Raw genomic sequence first — 24782 nt, forward strand, 5'->3', positions numbered from 1 at the left:
TTTGAAAGTCAAATATAATAATTAAATGAGTCGTGCCTGTTAAGAGTCAAATGTTAATACTTACAAATCAACCTAGAGCGACTTTGGTCTGAATCTTTCTAGTGCTACTGATTTCAGCGTGTATTATTTTATTTTGTATTTGATCGTTATTTCTTTCTAAGTTGACTTAATTCAAGTGGACCATTAGCTTTCCAAGTTAGAGTCTATGCCTGAAAGGGATCACATTTTCTGATACAAGGACTAACAGCAATCCTGAAAATTTAAAATTAGGAATTAGGACTGTCTTAGAAAATCCAGGATGCTTTTAATTTCTTTTGCAGTCCCCCTCAGTGCCTAATGGAATGAAACACCTATTACATGTTTTAGAGACTTTCTGCTTGACAACGGTGCATGTCCTTCATCTTATGTGTCCCTACCCTTAATCTAGTAAACATTTGGAAAGCTTTCAATAAATAGTTTGTATTTTTTAAATGTGGTTAATTTCCTGGAAGATGATTTATTAAGAAAATTTAAAAATGTGGAATTAAAAGTTTCACTTTAATATTTTCCTATAGCTAAGTAACAAAAGCAAAAGCAAAACAAAACAAACCAAAACTTCTCTTTCCCCTAATAGTCCAGAAAGGATATGTTACCCAATAGTCTTTCATTAAGTCTTTATTGCTACAAAAAGTAGTGTGATAAGAAGTTTGAAATATGATGAAAAGCATAAAAGCCCCCTGAGTTCTAGGCAACTTTTTCATCTAACACAACGACAATATACATACTGAAGGACAGAGTTCATCCGCAGCCTACTTCTTTTGCAAACACAGCTCACAGCTACTACAAAGGGAGCCCAGAAAAGAGCTATGAGGAAGAAGGCAGAAGAAAGTGATCTCGGCTTCATGAAGAGCTCTGAATGCAGTCAGGTTAGTGTCAGATCCCCTGTGAGAAAACAACAGGTTTGCCTACCTGTTCTTGAACGAACAAGTCATTGGCAATGTGCACTATTTTTTCCACAGCAATGATGCTTCCGATACTATGAATTTCAATATCTGCCATCATGGTGAGTACAAGGATGGCTTCAACCAGAAGCTGGCGGTACTCTGGCTGAGGTACACGATTCAGAACCGACTCCACATGAACAGAGAATTTAATCTCGCCTGGAGTCATCTGTGATAGAGAAAAAGAAAATCACATCCTAAGAGCCCATCATCCAAGAGACATCAATCACCTATTCTGAAAGGCAGAAAAATGCGGTAGCCAAGAGTGTTTCTATGGTCTCCTTTAAAGTAATTCAGTGAGCAAATTGGTTCAGTCTTTTTCAAAGGCAATCTGGCAATGTATAACAAGAGTCATAAAAGTGTCAATGCCTTCTAACCTTAATCCTATTTCTGGAAGTTCATCCTAAAGAAATAATTCAAGACAGGAAAAAAGCCTTATGTGCAAGAATGTTTATAGTAGTATTAGTCGCAAGTGTAAAACTAGAAATAACTTAGACATGGGAATGGTTGTGTAAATTAATGGCATATCATGGTACAGCAACTTCATGAGTTTTTATAGAGTCACTTAAAAGAATAAATATGATGACTGTGGATAAAGGAAAGATGTAAGTAGAACTTAAAATTGTATATACATGGGGGGCTGGCCCCGTGGCCGAGTGGTTAAGTTCACGCGCTCTGCAGCAGGCGGCCCAGTGTTTTGTTAGTTTGAATCCTGGGCGCGGACATGGCACTGCTCATCAGACCACGATGAGGCAGCGTCCCACATGCCACAACTAGAAGAACCCACAACGAAGAATACACAACTATGCACCGGGGGGCTTTGGGGAGAAAAAGGAAAAAATAAAATCTTTAAAAAAAAAAATTGTATATACATGATGATTAGAATTATTTAAAACATTTATATACTGTTTAGATTAAAATGGGCATGAAAAAATATAAAATTATTTTAGGGTAAAGGGGATTGAGGAATAATTTTTGGTAAAATTGTATTGAGTATATACTTTAGGGCAGCAATGTAGATTTGGAGTCTGAAGAGCTGGGTTCAAGTACTGTCTTTGTCAGTTACTAGTTCTATGACCTTGGACAATTCACCTCTCTAAATATGTTTCCTTATCTGTTAAATCAGGAACTACAATCCATTCCTTAGCTATTTCACATAGTTGTGTTGAAGACCAAATTAAAGAATGTGTGAAGGTGCCTTGAGGACTCTTAAATGTAGCATTCAGATATATATTACTATTAATTCTACTAGAATTTCAATCTTGCTTAAAGGCAGAGAAAAGACAAATAGAGGACACAATGTTCTTTGTTAGAGAAAAGGCCTGTAGGCAAGAGTGAAGGCCTGAAGCATGGGATTAGCTTTCCGAATCTGCCCCTCCAGCCACCATTATCTGCGACAACTCCAGCATTTTTGAGAATTTTCTGTCCAAGCTTACTATTCCTAGCTTGCTAATTCTAGCTCCTTTGCTGATTTTGTAAAAAAGATATTTCTTTATAATTTCTGTGTGATTGGGTAAAAGGCGAAATACAAAAGTGCTTGATAATCTATATCTGTCATTCATGACAATGTTTTTCAATCATGGTTATAAATCAGAATCATTCTAAGGATTTTTTGTTTAAAGTACAGATGCTCAGGCCCCATCTCTGGAGGTTCTAATCCACTAAATTGCACATGGGAGCTCAGGTTACTCTGACATATAGTTAGAGCTAAGGACAACTGGTTTATGATCTAATAGTCTACAAGCGTCCTACTAAAGAAAGGTGGGGGGGCGGCCCGGTGGCGCAGCGGTTAAGTTCGCACGTTCCCCTTCTCGGCGGCCCGGGGTTCGCTGGTCCGGATCCCGGGTGCGGACATGGCACCGCTTGGCACACCATGCTGTGGTAGGCATCCCACATATAAAGTAGAGGAAGATGGGCACGGATGTTAGCTCAGGGCCAGGCTTCCTCAACAAAAAGAGGAGGACTGGCAGTAGTTAGCTGAGGACTAATCTTCCTCAAAAAAACCCAAAAAAACCAAAAAAACGAAAGGTGGGGATGAGAAGGATAGGGACAGGAGAAGTCATTCATTCTTAGATTTCTATCTTGTCTGCCCTGTCCAACTCTGACAACACTCACATAAACCAGCCTAACTTAATCAACCATTAAAAGAAGCTGTCCCTATATAATTAAGGTGATACATAATTACTGTCTAATATTTCCATTCTATTTTTTAAAAAAACAGTCTCTCCTTTCTTCAAGTGCATTTCATGTTCAGTTGATTTGTGAAAGTACAGATTTGTTATTTTGAAAAGTGATCACTGAAATACTTTAGCCAGACAAGCTATCAATCGCATAACTATGAAAAACACAGAATCTTACCTCTCTAGTAGTGGAAGAAGGAAGCACAAAACCTTCCACAGAAAGTCCATGACACTGCAAAACAGAAAAAACATGTCACTAAGGATATGCTGACAACTCGGAAGGTGTAAGGAGACATTTAGTTTTTCTAAGTGTGCTTCACAGGGTAGATGCTGAGTAATCACAGGCCAGTGAAAGGCCCTGCAGCCCAGGTGTCCTTGCCAAGGGGTTGTGATTACTATGTGGCAAGAAGGAGGGTGGGACTACAGGAGGCCCAAGGTTCATTCTCTACTTAGGGCAGTGGAAGGGATAGAGAAGGTCTACCTTCTGGGATAGCCCCAAAGATTCAGAGACTACCTAGGATCATACCACGCTAAGTCATAGCACCACCACAAATACAAGTCATACACCGCATAATGATGTTTTGGTCAACAACGGACCGCATATACGACAGTGGTCCCATAAGATTAGAACCATAGAGCCTAGGTGTGTAGTAGGTTATACTATCTAGGTTCGTGTAAGTACACTCTATGATGTTCACACAGTGATGAAATTGCTTAGTGACACAGTTCTCAGAACCTATCCCCGTCATTAAGTGATGCATGACTACAGGCTTTCGGAAAGGTTTTTAGGCTGAAGAAAAAACTCAAGATATGCATTTATCAAACATGCATGGTTACTACATTTTCTAGTTAAGCATCCCCTATCAGCACTCCTGATCCCCTCACCCCACTCTACTTTTTCTATAGTACTTGTCATCTTTTAACATTATATACAATTTACTTACTTATTATGTTTATTATTTATTGTTTGTCTCTCTCTAGTAGAATGTTTAAGTTCCATAAGGACAGAGATTGTTGTCTGTTTTGTTCTTTGCTGTATCACTGTGAACACTTAGGACATTGCCTAGCGCACAGCAGATGCTCAAGAAATACCAAATGAATGAATGATATTGTATCTTCCTTCTCACCATCCACTCAGTTATTAAAATACAATGCAAATTAATGACTTACCATTTTAGATTGTAAATAAATCAAAACATTATATATTAAACCACAGATAAAGATTCCAATCCAACAGGTTTATTGACTCTACCAGACACTTCTAGCCCACGTTCCATATACCAAATAACAGTCTTTGTACAGAGAATCACTAGCCTTCAAACATATGTGTAAAGTGGTTATGTTACATTCATACTCTGAAAGGAATGGAATAAAAAACAGACGGCATTTGCTTTTCCTCCTACATTAGGATTCCAAGTCCAGGTTTTGATTTTGCCACAAAATACCCAATCTTCCCAGTCAGATTTAAATGTTCCTTCTCTTATATTCTCAGAGCCTTGTGGTTTTTCACCTTTATCACAATATGTTTTGGCCTTGCATTATAGCTGCTATTTAAGGAGATAACTATAGATTAAACTCCCTGATGACAGGAAAAGATATTTTCCATGGTATCTGGGGTAGAACATCACCTACTACATGTCTGTGAAATTGAAGTGCCACAATCCAGGTGTAACTGGAGAGACAAAATACATAACCGTCACCATTATGCATTTGAAGTTAGATAGAAGGAAAGCAAGTTTTTAGTATTCTTTGGAAGAAAGATCACCAGAGCTTACAGTCTGAGGAATCAACTTTCACTTTTCCAAAAGACCACCTGATTCTGTCCCTGGAAGAATATCAGTGTGCTAAAGGGAGAAACATAACTAGAGGTTTTGAGGTCCTGGATGAAGCATTCTTCAGGTCCTTGCCAAGGGCAATAAAGCAAAAGCGGCACTTAAGAGATTCTGAATGAGACCTATGAATGAGTACAATGGTCTTCTTGGCCCTCTAAATCTGTTACAATCATAATGGTGTGATGTCCCCTTAACTGTCTTTGGCAAACTAGGCCTTTGAAGAAAAAACGAAAATTAGTCACACTAATGGAGTGTTTGGACTATGAGCATCATTATGCCTGTATTTATTTAGTAGTTTTTAGCCAAGAAGAACATAGGTAACAGCTTCTTACACCAACTCCCCAGATGCCACAGTTGTTTTACCACAGTGATATTTTGTTATTAAGATCACATCGTTACAAATAACATTTCTACTCTACAATAGCTACAAAGAAAGCAAGCCTTTTATCACCAAATTCATTTGATTAGCAGAAAATGTATCACAATGTCCCACAATGTCCAACTATGGCCAAAAGCAGAGAAGTGATGATTTTTGAAATCTAATTTATAAACAAAACCATAGCAACAATAATGGAAAGAGACAAAATTATCAATAATGTCAAAATAAATCAACTGTTACATTTTTATGTTTCCTTCTAGGTTTTGTCCATATGGGCATATGACTTTGATATAATTGCAGTGATGTCACAGACATGTCATGTCTCAGCCAAGAAGACTGAAGATTTCAGGGGGGAAAACAGAAATCTACAATGTGTTATACTCACCTTCTGCAAAACTTTCCATACTTTTTGATAAAACCCAACTGGGACTCTGTTCAGTGCTCCATCCAGCCTTCTTCGGCGTTGCCATTGACCCTGACGACTATCTTTAGATGGATGTTGACCATATGTACTAGTAAAGGACCCATTCTTTGGAGTCAAAGAAGTTCCAGGTGACTTGGGAGAAAAGCAGAAGAAAAGACATACATCAAAAGTCATCTTGAGTCATCATTATGGTGGCATGAGAAGATCCCTTTGTCTCTCCCCTTCAATATACAGTGCATAAAACACCCATAACCTAACAAAGGCTACATTGCCCAAAATACCAGGACATCAGAGAGATCCACATATCAGCACATACGAAGGTGGGTAGAATGGAGCACAGAGAGGAGGTGAAATAGGAGAACGGCAGAGGTGGGGCCTAAGACTCTGGACCCCTGGCTGTGACAGTTGAGCCAGCCACCCCCAGACCCAGAGAACCAAGTGAGCAGCAGCAGAGGCACACATTGACTCTGGCCAGTCGGCTGTGGTGGCACCCGCAGTCATGAGGAGCACAGCAGCAACAGAGGCAGAGCCCCATGATCCCAGGCCCCTGGCCACAGCTTAGAGCCTAGTAGCAGCAGCAGAGGCATGCACATGACTCTGATACCCCAACTGCAGCAGTGCCTGGGCCACAAGGTGACAGGCAACAGCAGAGATGGTGCCCCACAAACCCGGCTCCCTCCTTACTCTCCTATTCCTCCCACCACAGCAGCAGAGCTTCCAACCTAGGTGATTTCAGATGCAGCAGAGGTGTCAGCCATCCCTGTGCCCCTGGCAATGAAGCCGGTGACTGCAATGAACCAGCAACAGCAAGGCATCAGTGACCTCCAGAGGCACAGGTGGCAAAGATGAGAGTACTGTGATACTCCAAATAGAGGAGGTGGAGGGTGGACTTTGCAGATCCTCAAATATAGCCAGAGGCAGCTCAGGTAAGAGAAACCAAAAACTAGTGAGTGCTATAGCACCACCTACTGAAAAACAACAGAAAGGCCTCTAATCTTCAATTGGTTGAAAAGTTTGAATCAAAACAAAGCAAGCTATACTTAAGAAGAAAAGTGTTTGCTACAACAAATGAGTCAGCAGAAGAATAACTCAGCAAAAACCATAAAAAGCCCTGGTAACACAGTATCACAAAAAGAAAATAACAGCTCTTCAGAAACCAACCATGAACTCATGGAAGATTGTGATCTAACTGACAAAGAATTCAAAATAGCGGTCATGAAGAAACTCAATGAGCTACAAGAAAACTCAGAAAGGCAGTTCAATGAGCTCAGGAATAAAATCAATGAACAGAAGGAATACTTTATCCAAGAGATTGAAACTCTAAAAAAGAACCAAACAGAAATTCTGGAGCTGAAGAACTCAATAAATGAGATGAAGAATACATTAGAAAGCACTGGAAACAGAGCAGATCATATAGAAGAGAAAATTAGCAAGCTTGAAGCTAGAAACCTAAAAATCATGAAGGTAGAAGAGGAGAGAGAACTAAGATTTTTAAAAAATGTAGGAATTCTACAAGAATTATCCAACTCCATTAGAAAGGGCAAGATAAGGATAATGGGTATCCCAGAAGGAGAAGAAACAGAGAAGGGAACGGAGAGTTTATTTAAAGAAACAATAGCTGAGAACCTCCCAAACTGGGGGAAGGAACTGGATATGCAAGTCCATGAAACTAACAGAATACCCAATTATCTCAACATAAAAAGATCCTCAAAACACATCATAATAAAACTATCAAAAGTCAATGACAAGGAAAAAATATCAAAGGCAGCTAGGAAAAAAAAAATAACTTAGAAGGGAACCCCATTAATCTATCATCAGATTTCTCAGCAGAAACTCTACAGGCCAGGAGAGAGTGAAAAGACATATTCAAAATATTGAAAGAAAAAAACTGTCAGCCAAGAATACTCTATAACACAAAGTTATCTTTCAGATATGAAGGAGAAATAAAGGCTTTCCCAGACAAACAAAAGCTGAAGGAGTTCATCACCACTAGACCTGCCCTATAAGAAATGTTGAAAGGAGCCCTCCTACCTGAAACAAAAAGGAAAAGGTATACAAAGCTTTGAGCAAGGAGATAAATAGACATAATCCGAAAACTGCAACTCTATATATCAGAATAGGTTAGTAAACACATAATTATAACATTAAAGTTAAAGAGAAAGAAAGCATTAAAAATAACTATAACCACTTTGATTTGGTAACAAACTCACAATACAAAAAGGGATAATTTGTGACAGCAAAAATATAGAAAAGGAAGAGGAAAGGACAGAACCTGCATAGGCAAACAAAGATTAGATGCTATCAGCAGAAAAAGGACTATCTTATCTACAAGACCTTTTATACAGACCTCATGGTAACCACAAAATAAAAATTCAGAGCAGAGTCACAAAACATAAAAAAGAGGAAACTCAGAAAAACATCACAGAAAACCAGCAAATGGAATTCACAGAAACACAAGAAAAAAGAAACAATGGAAGTATAGAGCAACCAGAAAACAAAAGATAAAATGGCAGTATTAAGCCCTCCTATCAGAAATTAAATGTTAATGGGTTGAATTCAACAATCAAAAGACACAGAGTGGATGGATGGATTAAAAAACAGACCCAACAATATTCTGCCTCCAGGAGACCCATCTCAGCTCTGAAGACAAAACATAGGATCAAAGTGAAGGGATGGAACATGATACTCCAAGCAAACGGCAACCAGAAGAAAGTGGGTGTAGCTACAGTTATAACAGACAAAAAAGACTTCAAGCCAAAAAAGTTAACAAGAAACAAAGATATAATGATAAAGGGGACAATCAATCAAGAAGACATAACATTTATTAATATATATGCACCTAACATAGGAGCACCAAAATATATAAAGCAACTGTTAACAGACCTAAAGGGAGAAATTTACCAGCAATACAATAAAACTCCTAGAAAACATAGGCAGTATGCTCTTTGACATCAGTCTTAGCAGTACCTTTTTGGATATGTCTACTCAGGCAAGGAAACAAAAGCAAAAATAAACAAATGGGACTAAATCAAACTAAAAAGCTTCTGCACAGCAAAGAAAACCATCAACAAAGTGAAAAGACAACCTACCAACTGGGAGAAGATATTTGCAAATCATATATCCAATAAGGGGTTAATATCCAAAATATATAAAGAACTCATACAACTCAACAGTAAAACAAACAACCCAATTAAAAAATGGGTGAAGGATCTGAACAGACATTTTTCCAAAGAAGATATACAGATGCTCAACAGGCACATGAAAAGTTGTTTAACATTACTAATTAGGGAAATGCAAATCAAAACTACAACAAGATATCACCCCACACCCATCAGAATGGCTATAATTAATAAGAAAAGAAATAACAAGTGTTGGAAAGGATGTGGAAAAAAGGGAACCCTTGTACACTACTGGTGGGAATGGAAATTGGTGCAGCCACTATGGAAAACAGTATGAAGATGCCTCCAAAAATTAAAAATAGAACTACCATATGATCCAGCTATTTATCCAGAGAACATAAAAACACTAATTGGAAAAGATATATGTACTTCCATGTCCACTGCAGCATTATTTACAATAGTCAAGACTTGAAAATAATCTAACTGCCCATGGATAGATGAATGGATAAAGGAGATGTGGTATATATAATACACAACAGAATACTACTGAGCCATAAAAAAGATGAAATCTTGCCATATGCAACAACATGGATGGACTTTGAGGGTATTAGGCTAAGCAAAATAAGTCAGACGGAGAAAGACAAATATCATATGATTCCACTCAGATGTAGAAGATAAAAACAAATGAACAAACAACAACAAACACAGACACAGAGAACAGACTGGTGACTACCAGTGGGGAGGGTGAACGTGATGTAGTGTATACAGAAGTTGAAATATAATGATGTACACCTGAAATTTATATAATGTTATAAAGCAATGTTACCCCAATAAAAAAAGAGGAAGAGAGACCAGAGTTTGCTTGCTCATACATGTACACACTCTTTCTCTTTCTCCACTGTGTGAGGTTACAGAGAGAAGGCAGCTGTCTGCAATTCAAGAAAAGCAACTTCACCAGAAACCAAAACTTCAGACCTTGATCTTTGAGTTCCCAGCCTCCAGAACAACAAGAAATAAATTTCTGTTGTTTAACCCCTCCCCAAATTTATTTCTGTTCCTCTGTAAAGTATTTTATAGCACAATGAATAATAAACATACTCTGCAGAATTATAAACCACATATTAAATGTAACACCCAAGATAAAGTGGTTACAATGAAGTTAGTAGACTCATGAGTAGCTAGCAGCAATGTAAACTGGTAAAATCCTTTTAGAAAGCAATAGTGATACATAAGAAGAGCCATAAAAATACTGATGACCTGGGAGGTTCTTTGCTATCTCTTTCCCTGGTTATCTCTGTTAAATGTCTAGCTCTCTACAGCTTAGTTTGTCGCTCTCTTAATCAATTGAAAAGAATTGAAATCAGACAAAGTATGTTCTCTGACTACAATGAAATTAAATTAGAAATCAGTAACAGAAGGAAATTTGTGAAATTTACAAACGTGGAAATTAGACAACATACCCCTAAATAACCAGTGGGTTAAGAAAGAAATCACAAGGAAAATTAGAAAACACTCAGATAAATGAAAATGAAAACACAACATACCAAAACTTATGGGATGCAGCTGAAACAGAGCTTAAAGACAAATTTAACGCTTGTATTACAAAAGATCTCAAATCAGTAACTAAACCTTCCACCTTAAGACAATGAAAAAAGGAGCAAACTAAACTGAAAGGAAGGAGAAGGAAAAAAATAATAAAGATTAGAGGAGACAGAAATAAAATAGAGAATAGAAAAACAATAGAGAAAACGAATCAAACTAAAATTTGTGTCTCTGAAAATAAAGATCAACAAAACTGAGAAATCTTTAGCTAGACGGACCAAGGGAAAAAAAACAAAAAAAGGAGGAAAGATTTAGTATATTAAAATCAGGATAGAGAGAGGAGACATCACTTCTGACCTTAAAGAAATAAAAAGAATTCTAAGGTCATACCATCAGTGGCCATATGTCAACAAATGACATAACTTAGATGAAATGGACAAATTCCTAGAAAGACACAAATTATTCAAACTGACTCAAGAAGCAACACAAAATCTGAATAAACCTATAACAAAGAGCTCAAATTAGCAATTACAAAACTTCCCAATAAGAAAAGGCCAGGCACAGTTGGCTTTACTGGTTAATTCTACCAAACATTTAAAGAATTAGAATCAGTTCTTCACAAATTCCTCCAAAAAAGAAAAGAGGAAGGAACTTACCAACTCAGTCTATGAGGCCAGTGTTACTCTTATACCAAAATCAGACAAAGACGTCACAAGAAAACTACAGACCAATATCCCTTATGAACACAGGTGCAAAAATCCTCAACAAAATACTAGCAAACCAAATTTAGCACCATATAAAAAGGATTGTGCACCATGATGAAGTAGGATTCATTCCAGGAATTCAAGGTTGTTTTAGTATTTGGACATCAATTAATGTAATAAACCATTATCAATAGAATAAAGGATAAAAACCTCATCATCCTAATAGATGCAGAAAAAACATTTAATAAAATCTAACATCCTTTCACAATAAAAACACTTAACAAACTAAGAACAGAGGGGAGCTTCCTCGATCTTATACAGGGCATTTACAAAAAACCTACAGCTGACATCACAATGAATGGTTAAAGACTGAAAGTTTTGCCTCCTAAGAGCAGAAAAAGACAAAGATGTTCACTCTTGCTACTTCTATTCAGCATTGTACTGGAGGTTCTACCCAGGGCTATTAAGCAAGAAACAAAGTCATCCAGAGTGGAAAGGAAGAAATAAAACTATCTCTATTTGCAGATGACATAATCTTGCATATAAGGAATTCACCAAAAAACAATTAGAAGAAATGAGTTCAGTAAAGCTGCATGATATAAGATCAATATACAAAAATCAATTGTATTTTTGGAGCCAGCCCCATGGCCTAGGGGTTAAGTTCAGTGCACATTGCTTTGGCGGCCTGAGTTCAGTTCCTGGGTGCTGACCTACATCACTCGGTGGTGGCCATGCTGTGGTGGCAACCCACATACAAAGTAGAGGAAGACTGGCACAGATGTTAGCTCAGGGTGAATCTTCCTCAGGGAAAAAAAATCAACTGTATTTCTAAATGGTAGCAATCAATGATCTGAAAATGAAATTAAGAAAACAATTCCATTTAAAGCATCAAACAAACAAACACATAGATACAGAGAACAGAATGGTGGTTACCAGAGGGCAAGGGGGGTGGGGGGAGGGCCAAAAGGGTAAAGGAGCACATTTGTTTGGTAATGGATGGCAACCAGACTTTTGGTGGTGAACATGATGCAGTCTATACAGAAGTCAAAATATAACGATGTACACCTGATATTTATATAATGTTATAAACCAATGTTATCTCAATACAAAAATAGCATCAAAAAGAGTAAAATACTTAATAAATTTAACAAAAGAAGTGTAAAACATATACTTTGAAAACTACAGAACATGTTGAAAGAAATTAAAGACCTAAATAAATTGAAAGAAATGCTATGTTCATGGATCAGAAGGCTTAACATTGTTAAGATGGGAATACTCTCAAAACTGATCTACAGATTGAACACAATCTTTATCAAAATTCCACCTGGATTCTCTGCAGAAATTGACAAGCTTATCCTAACATTCATTTGGAAATTCAAGGGACCCATGATAGCTAATGCAATCTTAAAAAAGAAGACCAAAGTTGGAGGATTCACGATTCCCAATTTCAAAACTTATTGCAAAGCTATAACAATTGACTGTGTCATACAGGCATAGGCTGGGCATTTAGATAAATAAAATAGAATTGAGAGTTCAGAAATAAACCATTACATTTTGTCAATTTTCAACAGTGGTGCCAAGAAAACCAAAGGGAGGAAAGATGGTCTTTTCAAGAAATGGTGCTGAGACAACTGGATATTCACATGCAAAAGAATGAAGTTGGAGCCCCCTCACCCCCCACCTCACACCATACAAAAAATTAAGTCCACGTGGGTTATTGTGCAGAAAAGAGTTAACACAGTAGGCCAGGAGTAATATTCTTGGAAAGGCCTGCTTACAAGATTGGCCCTTGGCTGGCATTTGGAAACCTGGATTTTGGGAGGGTTCCCACCATTCCCAGAACTGATAACAGTGGCTTACTGTGCCTACACTGTTTGTGAAAACACTATGGTTTATGTTGAACACTTGCTTTCCCTCTAGGAGTCTGGAGTTTTGGTGCACGCCAGACAGAGGCTGTTTACGTGACCAGCCCACAATAAAAACCCTGGGTGTGGAGTTTTTAATGAGCTTCCCTGGTTGGCAATATTTCATACATGTTGTCACAACTCATTGCAGGGGGAATTAAGTGCATCCTGTGTGACTCCACTGGAAGAGTACTCTGGAAGCTGGTGCCAGTTTTCCCTGGACTTTGTCCACTTCACCTTTTCCCTTTGCTCATTTTGCTTTGTATTATTTTGCTCTAATAAATTATAGCTGTGAGTCCTCCTAGTGAGTCATCAAACTTGGGGGTGGTATTGGGGACATCCAAACATAATCATAGACCTAATTATAAGAGCTAAAACCATGGAACGTGAAAATCAAAAAACAGGGATAAATCTTTGTGATCTTGAGTTAGGCAAAGCCTTCTTAGGTGTGACACTAAAAGAAAAAATAGATAAATTGGACTTCATCAAAATTAAACACTTTTGTTCTTCAAATGACACTATTAAGAAAGTAAATTTTGTGGTTGATGTTCTCTGGAGGGAAAAAGAAAGAAAGTGAAAAGACAACCCATTGTATGGGAGCAAATATTTGCCAATCACATACCTGATGAGAGACTTGTATCCAGAATATATAAAGAGCCTTTACAACTCAACAAAAAGACAAATAACCCAATTAACAAATGGGCAAAGGATCTGAATGGACATTTCTCCAAAGAAGATAAACAAATAGCCAATAGACACATGAAAAGATGCTCAATATAAGCCATTAGGGAAATGCAAATCAAAATCACAGTGAGATACCATTTCACACCCATTAAAATGGCTAGAATCAAAAGGAGGGACAATAGCAAGGGTTGATGATGATATGAAGAAATTGAGACCCTCATACATTGCTAGTAGGAATGTAAAATGGTGCAGCCCCTTTGGAAAACAGTTTGGCAGTTCCTCAGAATGCTACACCTAGTTACCAAATGACCCAGCACTTCCACTCCTAGATATATATCCAAGAGAAATGAAAACATACGTCCACATAAAAACTTGTACCTGAAGGTTCATAGTAGCATTATTCATAATAGCCAAAAACCAGAAACAATCTAGATGTCCATCAACTGATGAATGGATAAATAAAATGTGGTGTGTATCAATACAATATTATTCAGCAATACAAAGGAATGAAGTACTGATCCATGCTACAATATAATGAACTTGGAAAACTTATACTGAGTGAAGGATGAAATACGTTGGGGAAAGTGGTTCTTTGACAGTTTAGATTAAGAAATAAATATAAAATAGAAAGAAGATAATAGAAGTATCTGAGAAAAGAACTTCTCACATTTTAATTTGGGCCAAATGCTGGTATCACCAAGCATTGCTATGTAAAAGAGAAAAGTATCCCGAGACATTTTTATTGACCAGTGACTGTCACACTGATGTGCCAAGTAGATGAACTGCCATTTCATTTATCTTCATTGTCTCTGTCTCTACCATCAAGATCCTAGCCTGCTGATACTGGGGTCAAACCACAAAGGGCATTCAGACTATTTTGCAAAACCAAATATCAGTAGTTTTGAGTTTTCTCTATGCCTCTGTCTTCCTTTATTAATGTGGATATGACAGAGTTGGCCAAGTTTTGCTACACAAATTCCTTACAGGATATTTGGCTAAGGTCAACAGAAATATTAATATTGTTTCCAATAGTTTTCCACTTTTTGGTTGTCATCTTGCCTTACTCTCTTCAGCCTAAGAGATCTGAAATCATAGGCTGTTATGAATCATTGATTTAAACCAAGGAAATTTAATCAGAGATCAGTCTTCCTAAACTGTAAGCTTCATGAGGCCAAGGACCACATCTATTTTATTCACTACTGTATTTCCAGTGCCTGGCATAAAATTGGCACTCAATTAATATTTACTAAATGAATTAATAATCAGAAGAATAGCTAATCCAGTGGTTTTCAAACTTAAAAGTGCATCAGAATCACCTAGAAAGCTTATTAAAAACACAGATTGCTGGGTCTCATCCCAGCCTTTCTGATTCAGTAGGCCTAGGGTAGGGACCACGATTTTACATTTCTAAGAAGTTCCCAGGGATGCTGATGCTGTCCAGTAGAGTCCCTGGCACATAGTAGGCATGCAATTAATTATATTAGTTGAAAGAATAAATGAATAAGCAGATACTTAACAAATACTTATTAAATAGAATTTTGTTTTCTGAAATGGAAAAAGAGGTTGGAGTTGAATCCCCCTTCCCTGCCTTTTTGGGAAAGAAATGGAAGATTTCACTCTCACACATGAAACTGATTTATACTTATTTTAGTTCCTGATTCATTGCGTCTTTCTTTTCAATCAGTCTATGTCATGATTTAAATAACAGCCTATTCAAAGCACTTGTGAATGGTATGTAATACAAGATAACAGCAGTTACCAGAAAAGACAGTGACATCAAATCTACAGCCAGGGGATGACCACCATTTGGACTATGAAAAAATTTTGAGAAAATAAAATCTTAAAAGGGATGAGACAAGGCAACCATTATTTGTGTTTTTAAAAGTTATCAGTACAGTAAAATTACAGACTATTCAAGTAACTAGCCAGCATGTTGTCATTTAAAAAGCTGATGAAATAGCCTTACTCTAGAAGTCATGGTAAAGGGTAAAATAAATAAACCTATCTTCAAAAATATTTTTCCCATAATCAGAAAAGAGGGCATTGGTGAGTGGTAGAGAAAAGGGCTTAGAAGAAAAAAAAATACCCGACAGGCAGGTGAGAATGGAAATCAATATTTAGAAATAAGAAAGTAATGAAAATGTAGGGCTCTCAATCTTCTAAATTACAGTCCTAATGATTTTGGCTTTCTTGAAGTCCTATAGGTAAGTAGATATGTAAAAAAAGAACTAAGTGATATAGCTGGGTAGATCAAGTCTTTAATCTCATATTAATCTAGCTGGGAACATGGACTTCAAGTTCTAAATATATAATGAGCTTGTAAGTAATACTGCGTGACTATAAACAACTATAAAATGTTTAGTCAATCACTCTCAAACAAAACAAGGACTGTTTACCAACAACATCAGTTTAACTCTTCAGTATTAAATGTAGTTCTTTCACTTTTCAGATAGGAAAATGTTCAGATTACCCAAATTATCTGGGAAAAAATCTGTAAAGTGAACATTTGTCTATCACAAGGCTCTTTCTTATTCCATTCTGTTCTTGTCCTTTCAAGGGTATCTGATAAGTATACTTAAATTAAGTGTACTTCAAATTAATCTTCAAGCATTGGCTCATTTTTTCCTAAATGGTTTCTAACTCTTAAAAAACAAAACAAAACAAAACAAAAACAAAATTTCCATTTCACTTCCCCTTTTCTGGATGTGCTTTAATACTCTATAAGCTAGCATAAATCTATTTTGAAAGTAGGAGTAGTAGTTTTAATAAATTTTTCATAAAAAGTGCTATTAGGAGAGACCGAATCAATACCTTCTCAACTTGGAGACTGTGAAATCACATGATTTCCCAGAGTTTTGAAAGAAGCTATGGAAGTTTGTGTTAACTATTTCTTTGTATAACATAATAATTCATCTATTCTCATCTGCCGGGGAAAATGAGTAAGAGGCTACAATATGATGTTTGGTGACTCTCACGAACTCTCAGACTGATTTGGATGTTTTTCTTCTATGAGTCCACAATATCTTCCATATACCTCTATCACGACAATGATAAAAACCTAATTTCGAGACAACACCTGAAAATAGATTTTTAAAAAAAGGCCCTCATCTAATCTGGTGTTCTCTCTAGTAGCTGTTCTTAAAAGTAAGAAACCTAAGTCTAGTTTCATAATGAAAATTAATTCCAAAATTACATGTTAATCCTAACAAGAGGAACCCAGGGTTTCAATTTCTTACTATCAGAAACAAATTACTTTCCTCCTAAAATCAGCAAAATAGGTCGGTCCAGAAAAAGGAAAGATATCTACAAAATGATTTCTATAAAGGAGAATCAAACAAGCTGCTCTGTGGCTTATCTTATTTGTAAAAAGGCCATGAGCTCATGCATGTTATACAGAACTAAAGGCAGGTTAAACTATGTTAAAGGATCCCTAGTTGTTTCACCTGACTCTCAGTTGAGATAGACAGTCTACGAAATTCCACCTGAAAAATAAATGGCTCAAATTAAACTCAGGACATGAAAAAAAATACACGATCCCAGTAAAGTCTGATTCCAAAAGAATGCTCTTACATGACACTATCCCAGCTAATCTCCCAAGTAGTATCTCACCTGCTTTATCTCACTTTTCAACTGCATGATCCCAGTTCGTTCCGTTTTGGTTGCTCCAACAGCACCAATCTCATGGATAGAAATAGCAGGGCTGACATTTGAATCAGTGGGACGAACTATATAGCATGACAGATTAAAGAGAAAGAGAGAAGATAATCAGGTTCAAATTCTTTTCTCCACCACATTTAGAAGACTTAGATTATGTCCTTCTTTTATGTTAAAAAACAAAAAACAAAAAACAAAAACCAACTATAGCCTTGCTATTCAAAGTGTGGTCCATGGACCAGCAACGTTAGCATCACCTAGGAGCTTGTTAGCAGAACCTTAGGCCCTACTCCAGACCTACTGAATCAGAGCCTGCATTTTAGCAAGATCCCCAGGTGATTATTATGCACAGCAAGGCTTGAGGAGCACTGCTTTATAGCTTGCTTTTACCACTCTAAGGTCTGCTATCCATCTATCTGACACTATATATTTATCCTAGCTTAAAAGTTGAGCATGAGAGATAATCCTTTTCAGTTGCTCTGATGTTTTAGGAACTCGATACCAAATGCCACTGCTAAGCCATCAAGTGCAGGTGGAAGATTAATTTGTGACAGACTCCTAAACGTATTTGAATTTAAAGGTGAAAGGATACATCAGATGTACTATAGCAGCTACACACGTACACACCACTGTAAGGGCTATTGAATTATTGCCAATTGGATGGAATACAAGAAAGTTTCAGATGATATGGGTTGTTGTACTAGAGACTTACAATAATGTAAAGGAATAGATAAAACAGTTCAAAATAAAACATGATAGTAATCCATTTAGTTGATATATCATTTAAGGGAAAAAATGAGACATACAGTGATTTCTAAATCTTATTCCAGAAGACAGTTTTACTTTTAACTGTTTCACATATTGGGGTTTTATTTATTTGGGGGAAAAGATTCCTCTGATAAAAGAAAGACATTTTAAAATCAATGAGACACTTAAAACAAACACTCTGAAATGGAAATGCAGTTACTCAACCTTACCACTTCGTTCCACTCCAAACTCCTTGCCACTGAGAATGTGATGCAGGAGGTTCTTCATGGCTGAAGGACTGAGATTCATCAGGCCATCCGTGGCTTCCTCAGCTAGTCAGCAGAAATGTTACGACAGAGGGATTTCTAAATGGCCTGCCATACTTGCCCTATTTTTTCTCTATTTCCTTTCTTGCTTAGAATTTCTGAGTCATTTGATTGGAAGAATAAAATTACAAAATAAATTTCTAGCACCATACTGCCTAGGTATTCATACTGCAATAGATTCTTAATAATATAAGGACTGACTATCCAGTTTATTGATTAACCAGGTCCTTGATTTCTTCTTTATCCCACTTCCACACCATTAGGGTACTCAGAATCTTTATTTGAAGGTGGGAAAATGAAAGGAGAACAATGGAACTGGAAGACAGTCAGAGAAAGGCAATGAATGTATATATGCAGATGAACTAAAATGATCAAAACTTCTCAGCTGGGAAACACAGAGACTTAAAAGAGAATAGATATGAATTCAAAAATTTATGAAGAATATGAAGAAGATAACTTGAACTTCTTCATCAGCATCAGACACTTAAGAGTCTACTACATGTAGGTCATGATTTTAAGCAATGTTAGTACAAACAGGTATGACATGGCACTTGATTTTGAGAGGCTGACCAACTATTTGGGAGAGATTGGACATGTAAACAAGATAACGATAAAACATGGCTATACTAAGTGCTAAATGAGAGGTACAGACAATAAATGCTTTAGAAATCAGAGGAGACATTAAACTTCAAGGATGGGTATTGATAAAATTAGTGGAAAGTACTGTTGAAATAGGAAGTAGAGGCCAGACTGTTGAGGGTCTTGAATATCAGACCCAGGGATCTTGACTTTATCCTATAAGAAATAAAGAGCCATGGTTTTGATGAATCCATATGAAGAAAATCCATAATAGGCAATTAAGGAAAAGTGAAGAATGTTTGGGGGTTTATTCCTCTTTGAGGTTTATTGTTGAATAATCAGACCCTCATAAAACATCCCTTGATATCATAGCTAGAGAAAATATATGTATATATATATTCTATAATCTATAACATTGTGCTGAACTGGAAATCATTTGGAATCAGGCAGACTTGGACTCAAATTCTACTATTTATTAGCTATGTAACTTTGGACAAGTTATAAAACCCCTCTAAGTTTCAGTTTCCTTATCGGTAAAAGTGGGACAAAAATACCTTCTCCGGAGAGTTGTTGTAAGGATTAAATGAGATAATGTATGTAAATATAAAGCAAAAAGCACAGTGTCTGGCATATGGTAGGTATAAAATAATCATTAGCTCTCTCCCTTTAAGGGTTATTTAGATATAAATTACTTCATGTAATTTAGGTTAGACTTAAACCAATAAATTTAGCTACTTGTTAACAGCTCAATTTAAAGTCTTTTGGGGAAATTTAACTGAAACAATGGCTAAAATTGAGTTTTGCAACTGTGATTTTATTTATTTAATGTTTTTGCTGAGGAATATTTGCCCTGAGCTAACATCCATGCCAATCCTCCTCTATTTTTTAGTATGTGGGCCACCAGCACAACATGGTCACTAAGAGAGTGGTACGGTCTGCTCCCGGGAACTGAACCCAGGCCGCTGAAGTGGAACGTGCCAAACTTAACCACTAGGCCACCAGGGTTGGCCCTGATTTTATTTTTGTATGCAATTCCTATCTCTATTATTCCGCCATTCTTGTTGAAATCAAACAACACCAACGGAAAAAATAGTCATGGCATGGGGGTTCCTTCCCCTGCAACACAATTCTATGCTACAGCTTCCACAGGCTCCAGCTATTCTTCTAACTAAAACTGTTATCTTGCCAAATATACCTATAGTTAATTTCAAAGAGTCCTGTCAGATAAATATTAATAGAAATATAATTTTCCTTTATTTGATCCTGATGTTGACTAGACAGAATACTGACACTATGATCAAACTGATAATGATGACTCAATCTGGTATCCAGAAGCTTCACTGCCTGAATCAGAATTGAACCCAGTCTGTCACACTCAAGTTCACTGCCTGCTCTGGATCACTCTAGGAGTCAGAGGGAATGTAATTTGGAGTACAGAGCCCCCAAGAGGTGGAATTTTGAATCTGCAGAACTAATATATAAATTTGTCATAATATCAGTCCCTGACTTGTATAAATAGAGATTGACTAACACAGGAACAAGATTGCTATATGCAGCTTCTAAGCTACTTACAAAAATGTTTTAGCTTTCTTTCCCTCCTAATCCAAAACTCAAAAGACCTACATTAAAAGTGAATTCTGCTTGGCGGCCCAGTGTTTCGTTAGTTCGAATCCTGGGTGCGGACATGGCACTGCTCATCAGACCACGCTGAGGCAGCGTCCCACATGCCACAACTAGAAGAACCCACAACGAAGAATACACAACTACGTACCGGGGGGCTTTGGGGAGAAAAAGGAAAAAAAAAATAAAATCTTTAAAAAACAAAAAAGTGAATTCTGCTTAAAATAGTTACTAAGTCGAATACCTGAACATCGAAGGGAGTGGGCCAGTTCTGTTGCCATAACTTGTATGATCAGTCCAATTCGAAGTCGAAACATTTCAGCAAAGAGGCCAGGTTGAGTTCGCATATACATGGCTAGATATACCATTATTTCCTGTGCATGGAATGGATACAGAAAAAAATTATGGCCTAGGTCTCACAAGGCCTATCTTGTGGTCTTTGGAAATTGCCAGATCAACTGAAAACAAACTTTAACATATCAATCACCAGATTAGGCTCTATAATTCTGCTCACCTGTGTAAGGATTGAAATGTTCATGTCCCCCTCACTGGCTTCATCTATCAGCCGAGTAAGTACTTCATAGGGCAGAGGTCTGAGGAAGAAGACAGTGAAGAAAGACAAAATTCTGCAACTACTTAAACCTAAATATCTTGAGAAAATAAAAAAGGTCCTCCCGAGCCCAAGTTACTGCCTCAGCATCTCATCATTACTGGCAGCATTCTGGTTCTTTCAGTTTTCAAAGTTTCAGCCTCCCCAAATCACTCTGGTTCATATCAACTCAGGAGAGCTCTGCTCTCTCCTCTCTAAACCTGGATTGCCCTTCTCCTTTAAAACTTTATTTTAAACTCACTCCATGATGTTCTTCCAGACTAGTCTTTCATGGTTAATTCTTAACATTTGACAAGCAACTATTATGGCCAGAAAGTAATAAACTGAATTTAAGCTATGCCTTTTGGAAGCCATTTTATTACTTTACAATCACACCTTACAGAGTTATATTGCTTTTCCATAGTTTCATCAGTTTACACACACACACACACACACTTCTGACTCTCCTGTTGATACTAAGCACTGTGGAGGCATGGGGCATGGACCATGCCATTGCTTTCTTTTGGACTGCCCACAGTAGTCACAAAACGGATCTAATTTGTGATAAAAGGTTCTTTTTGGCAGGAGCAAGGTGTTATGGGTTGAACCGTGTCCCCTCAAAGTTCACATGTTGAAATCTTAACCCCTAGTACTTTTGAAGATGGGGTTTTTACAGAGGTAATTAATTTAAAGTGAGGTCATCGGGTGGGCCCTAATCCAATATGACTGGTGCCCTTACATAAATGGGAAATTTGGACACGGAGACATACATAGAGGGAAGAAATGTGAAGAGACATAGGGAGAAAACAGCTATCTACAAGATGAGGAGAAAGGCCTGGAATAAAGTCCAGAATACAGCTGATTTTTTGTGGGTACTATTTCCAGTTGCCCTGTTTGTTTTGTTTTGTTTGAATGGGAGGTTTGGGAAAGCCAATAATTTAAAAAAATAACCAAAAAAAGCAAAATGCATTTGAGTACTACTGCCCATGAGTTTTCTCTTTCATTTACTCATGCCTTGTCATTATCAACATTCTCACACTGAGTAACTCTCACAGAAGCTCACACATAGAGGTCGTTATCATTCATTGACAGATTAGGGCAAGAAAATTGTGGTCAGTCCATACAGCTCCTTAAAGGCTAAGAGAAACTTGATCAAATCCAACCAAAAACCATACTCACGCAGAGATGGTCTTCTCTCGAGGTTCTGGAGGGAGCCCTACTGTCAAATGTTTCTGGTGGGAGAGAAGGTCTGTGCAGGCCTAAGAAGAGATAGCATAACAGCATAATCCTTCCCATAACACGTGAGACTTCCACAAAAATTACTCTTCTCAGCCTAGAAACCTTTCCTCTTCCTTAACTTAATGATAAACTTTCTTTCTCAGGAAATATCATGAAGATCAGAAAAGAGGGATTTATAGGAAGAAACGATGAGGTATTTTTATTTCCTAAGAGGCAGGACTTTTTAGCCTAGTGTAAATTCATTCTTAAGATCTAGAATTCTTATAGTTCATAACACCTCTATAAGTCTACAGTTTATATGCTTCAGTACTGTATATCTGACATTCACAAACAAAAAGCTAACTGAATATAAGCTTTATGTGGGAAAGATAACATCTCAAATAATTAGATGCTGTGGTTGCCTCAAAAAATAATTACAGAAACCAATTTTTAAAAAGCATCTCCATTTAGATTTGGTATAAATTCAAGAAGAATTTACAGTACCTCATCGAGTGCTTCCACCTTCTTCCTTAAGATTCCAGAGATGTATCGAATCAGGCCCCAGTGACGAATTTCTCCAACTTTGCCATATAGTTCAGTGAGCAGCTCTCTGACTGTTGCACTCCCTTCATCATACAATCCAGTGTCCCAGTCAGGTCCTCTGGAATGTTAAAGACAGGTCTACATTAATTATCAGTAAAGCTGCTGACAACAATCTTTTGTTTCAGTGTTATAATGGATATGCCTGTTTTTGACAGGTCTCTCTCATTAGGAAACGAATGTTATTTACTAAGAATCCTTGTAAAATTATGATTAATAGTCAGCCCAGAAAGCCAAACACCTAGATAAGTCTTAGTTTCATCTATGTTTTGACAAAATGCATTCTTTTACCCTCTTCACAGGCTTCAATATTGCTGAAAACAAAGTCCAAGATTTAATGTAACTATTGAAAGTTCTGAACGTATGCTACACTTAGGGAACTAACGAAGAAATAAGAAGGATATGTGCTTATTTTTAAAGGGACACATATACACTATTGCTGTAAAAATTACTACGTCAACTGTGAAGTACCATAAAAGATATATAAAGTACTATGAAATTGGAAATTTAATATATGATAAAGGTAGATTATTTATTAAATGATGTTAGGACAATCAAGTAGCCATCTGAAAAAATACTTGGATCCATGCCTCACTCTGTACACCAGAATTCCCATTGTATCAAAGATTTAAATGTAAAAGTACTAGGAAAAATAAGGGAGAACTATTTTATAACTTTGGAGGCAAGAGGACTTTTTAACTATGAGAAAGAAAGTGATCAAAGTTATCAGCAATAGGACTCCTCAACACTATGTGCCTCCTGATATGACACTGAGAAGAACTTAGCATCACTTCAAGCAGTATTCCTGCCCCAAATGCATAACCTGAATTTAATTATGAGAAAACATCAGATAAACCAAAATTTAGGGACATTCTGCAAAATAACTGGTCTATATTCTTTGAAAACATCAATAACATGAAAAATAAAGACTCAGGGACTGTTCTAGATTAAAGGAGACTAGTGACACACGAGAACTGAATAAAATGCATAATTTAGATTTTCTTTTGCTATAAAGACGTTATTGGGACAACTGACAAATCTCAATAAGGTCTGTAGATTAGATAATAGTATTGCCTTAACATTAATTTTATGATTTTGGCAATTGTACTGTGCTTATCTAAAAGAATTTCTAGACTTTGGGAAATACACACTGAAGTATTTAGGGATAGAAGGGGATCATGTTTGTTACTTACTCTCAAATAGTTCGGAAAAATATATGTGTGTGATGGTGATGATGATGATGAGGTGAGAGAGGGGGAGAGAGAGAAAGAGAGAGATTAAAGCTCAGTGTAAACATCTAAGGGACTTGGATGAAGGATATCCAGAAATTTTTTTTGTACTATCCTTACAACTTTTCTGTAAGTTTGAAATAGTCAAAATAAAAATAAATACATAATGTGAAAAGAAGTGGTATGAGATCTCACACCCAGGGAAAAGGCTTTTTATTCCTAGAGATCACAGACAACTTCATGGAGGTGACACATGAACTAGGCCTTGATGACCAACTAGAATTCCAATGAGGAGAGACGCAGTGTGGTAAAGGAGAGTAGTAGACCAGGCAGAGGAAAAAACATGAGCCAAGGTATGAAAGTAGTCACGTATAGGCTGTGCTTTGGATGTGATAAATGGCAGGCTGTTTTGGTGTGAGTATTCACATTGTGAGGGGGAAGCAAAGGTAGATAAAGGTTAAAAGTCAGATCA

At 37.0% G+C, this 24782-nt stretch overlaps 1 protein-coding gene across 5 annotated transcripts in view; it reads right to left on the minus strand.

The window, feature by feature from the left end:
• Nucleotides 1-24782, minus strand: part of PHKA1 (phosphorylase kinase regulatory subunit alpha 1) — a 110894-nt gene that overhangs the window by 2404 nt on the left and 83708 nt on the right. For 3 of the 5 annotated variants that reach the window (XM_014728967.3, XM_070258211.1, XM_070258213.1), the window contains 10 exons: nucleotides 22986-23142; nucleotides 22443-22522; nucleotides 21189-21267; nucleotides 20919-21048; nucleotides 18380-18481; nucleotides 17358-17473; nucleotides 17192-17230; nucleotides 5757-5927; nucleotides 3339-3392; nucleotides 949-1149 (listed from right to left, as the gene is read on the minus strand). In XM_014728967.3, the coding sequence (XP_014584453.3) occupies nucleotides 949-1149; nucleotides 3339-3392; nucleotides 5757-5927; nucleotides 17192-17230; nucleotides 17358-17473; nucleotides 18380-18481; nucleotides 20919-21048; nucleotides 21189-21267; nucleotides 22443-22522; nucleotides 22986-23142 (1129 nt within the window). The remainder of the gene's footprint in view (nucleotides 1-948; nucleotides 1150-3338; nucleotides 3393-5756; nucleotides 5928-17191; nucleotides 17231-17357; nucleotides 17474-18379; nucleotides 18482-20918; nucleotides 21049-21188; nucleotides 21268-22442; nucleotides 22523-22985; nucleotides 23143-24782) is intronic. The other 2 variants (XM_001488209.7, XM_003365812.5) reach the window with 1 other exon arrangement.

The sequence above is a fragment of the Equus caballus genome, chromosome X (genome assembly GCF_041296265.1).
Source record: "Equus caballus isolate H_3958 breed thoroughbred chromosome X, TB-T2T, whole genome shotgun sequence".
Classification (NCBI taxonomy): domain Eukaryota; kingdom Metazoa; phylum Chordata; class Mammalia; order Perissodactyla; family Equidae; genus Equus; species Equus caballus.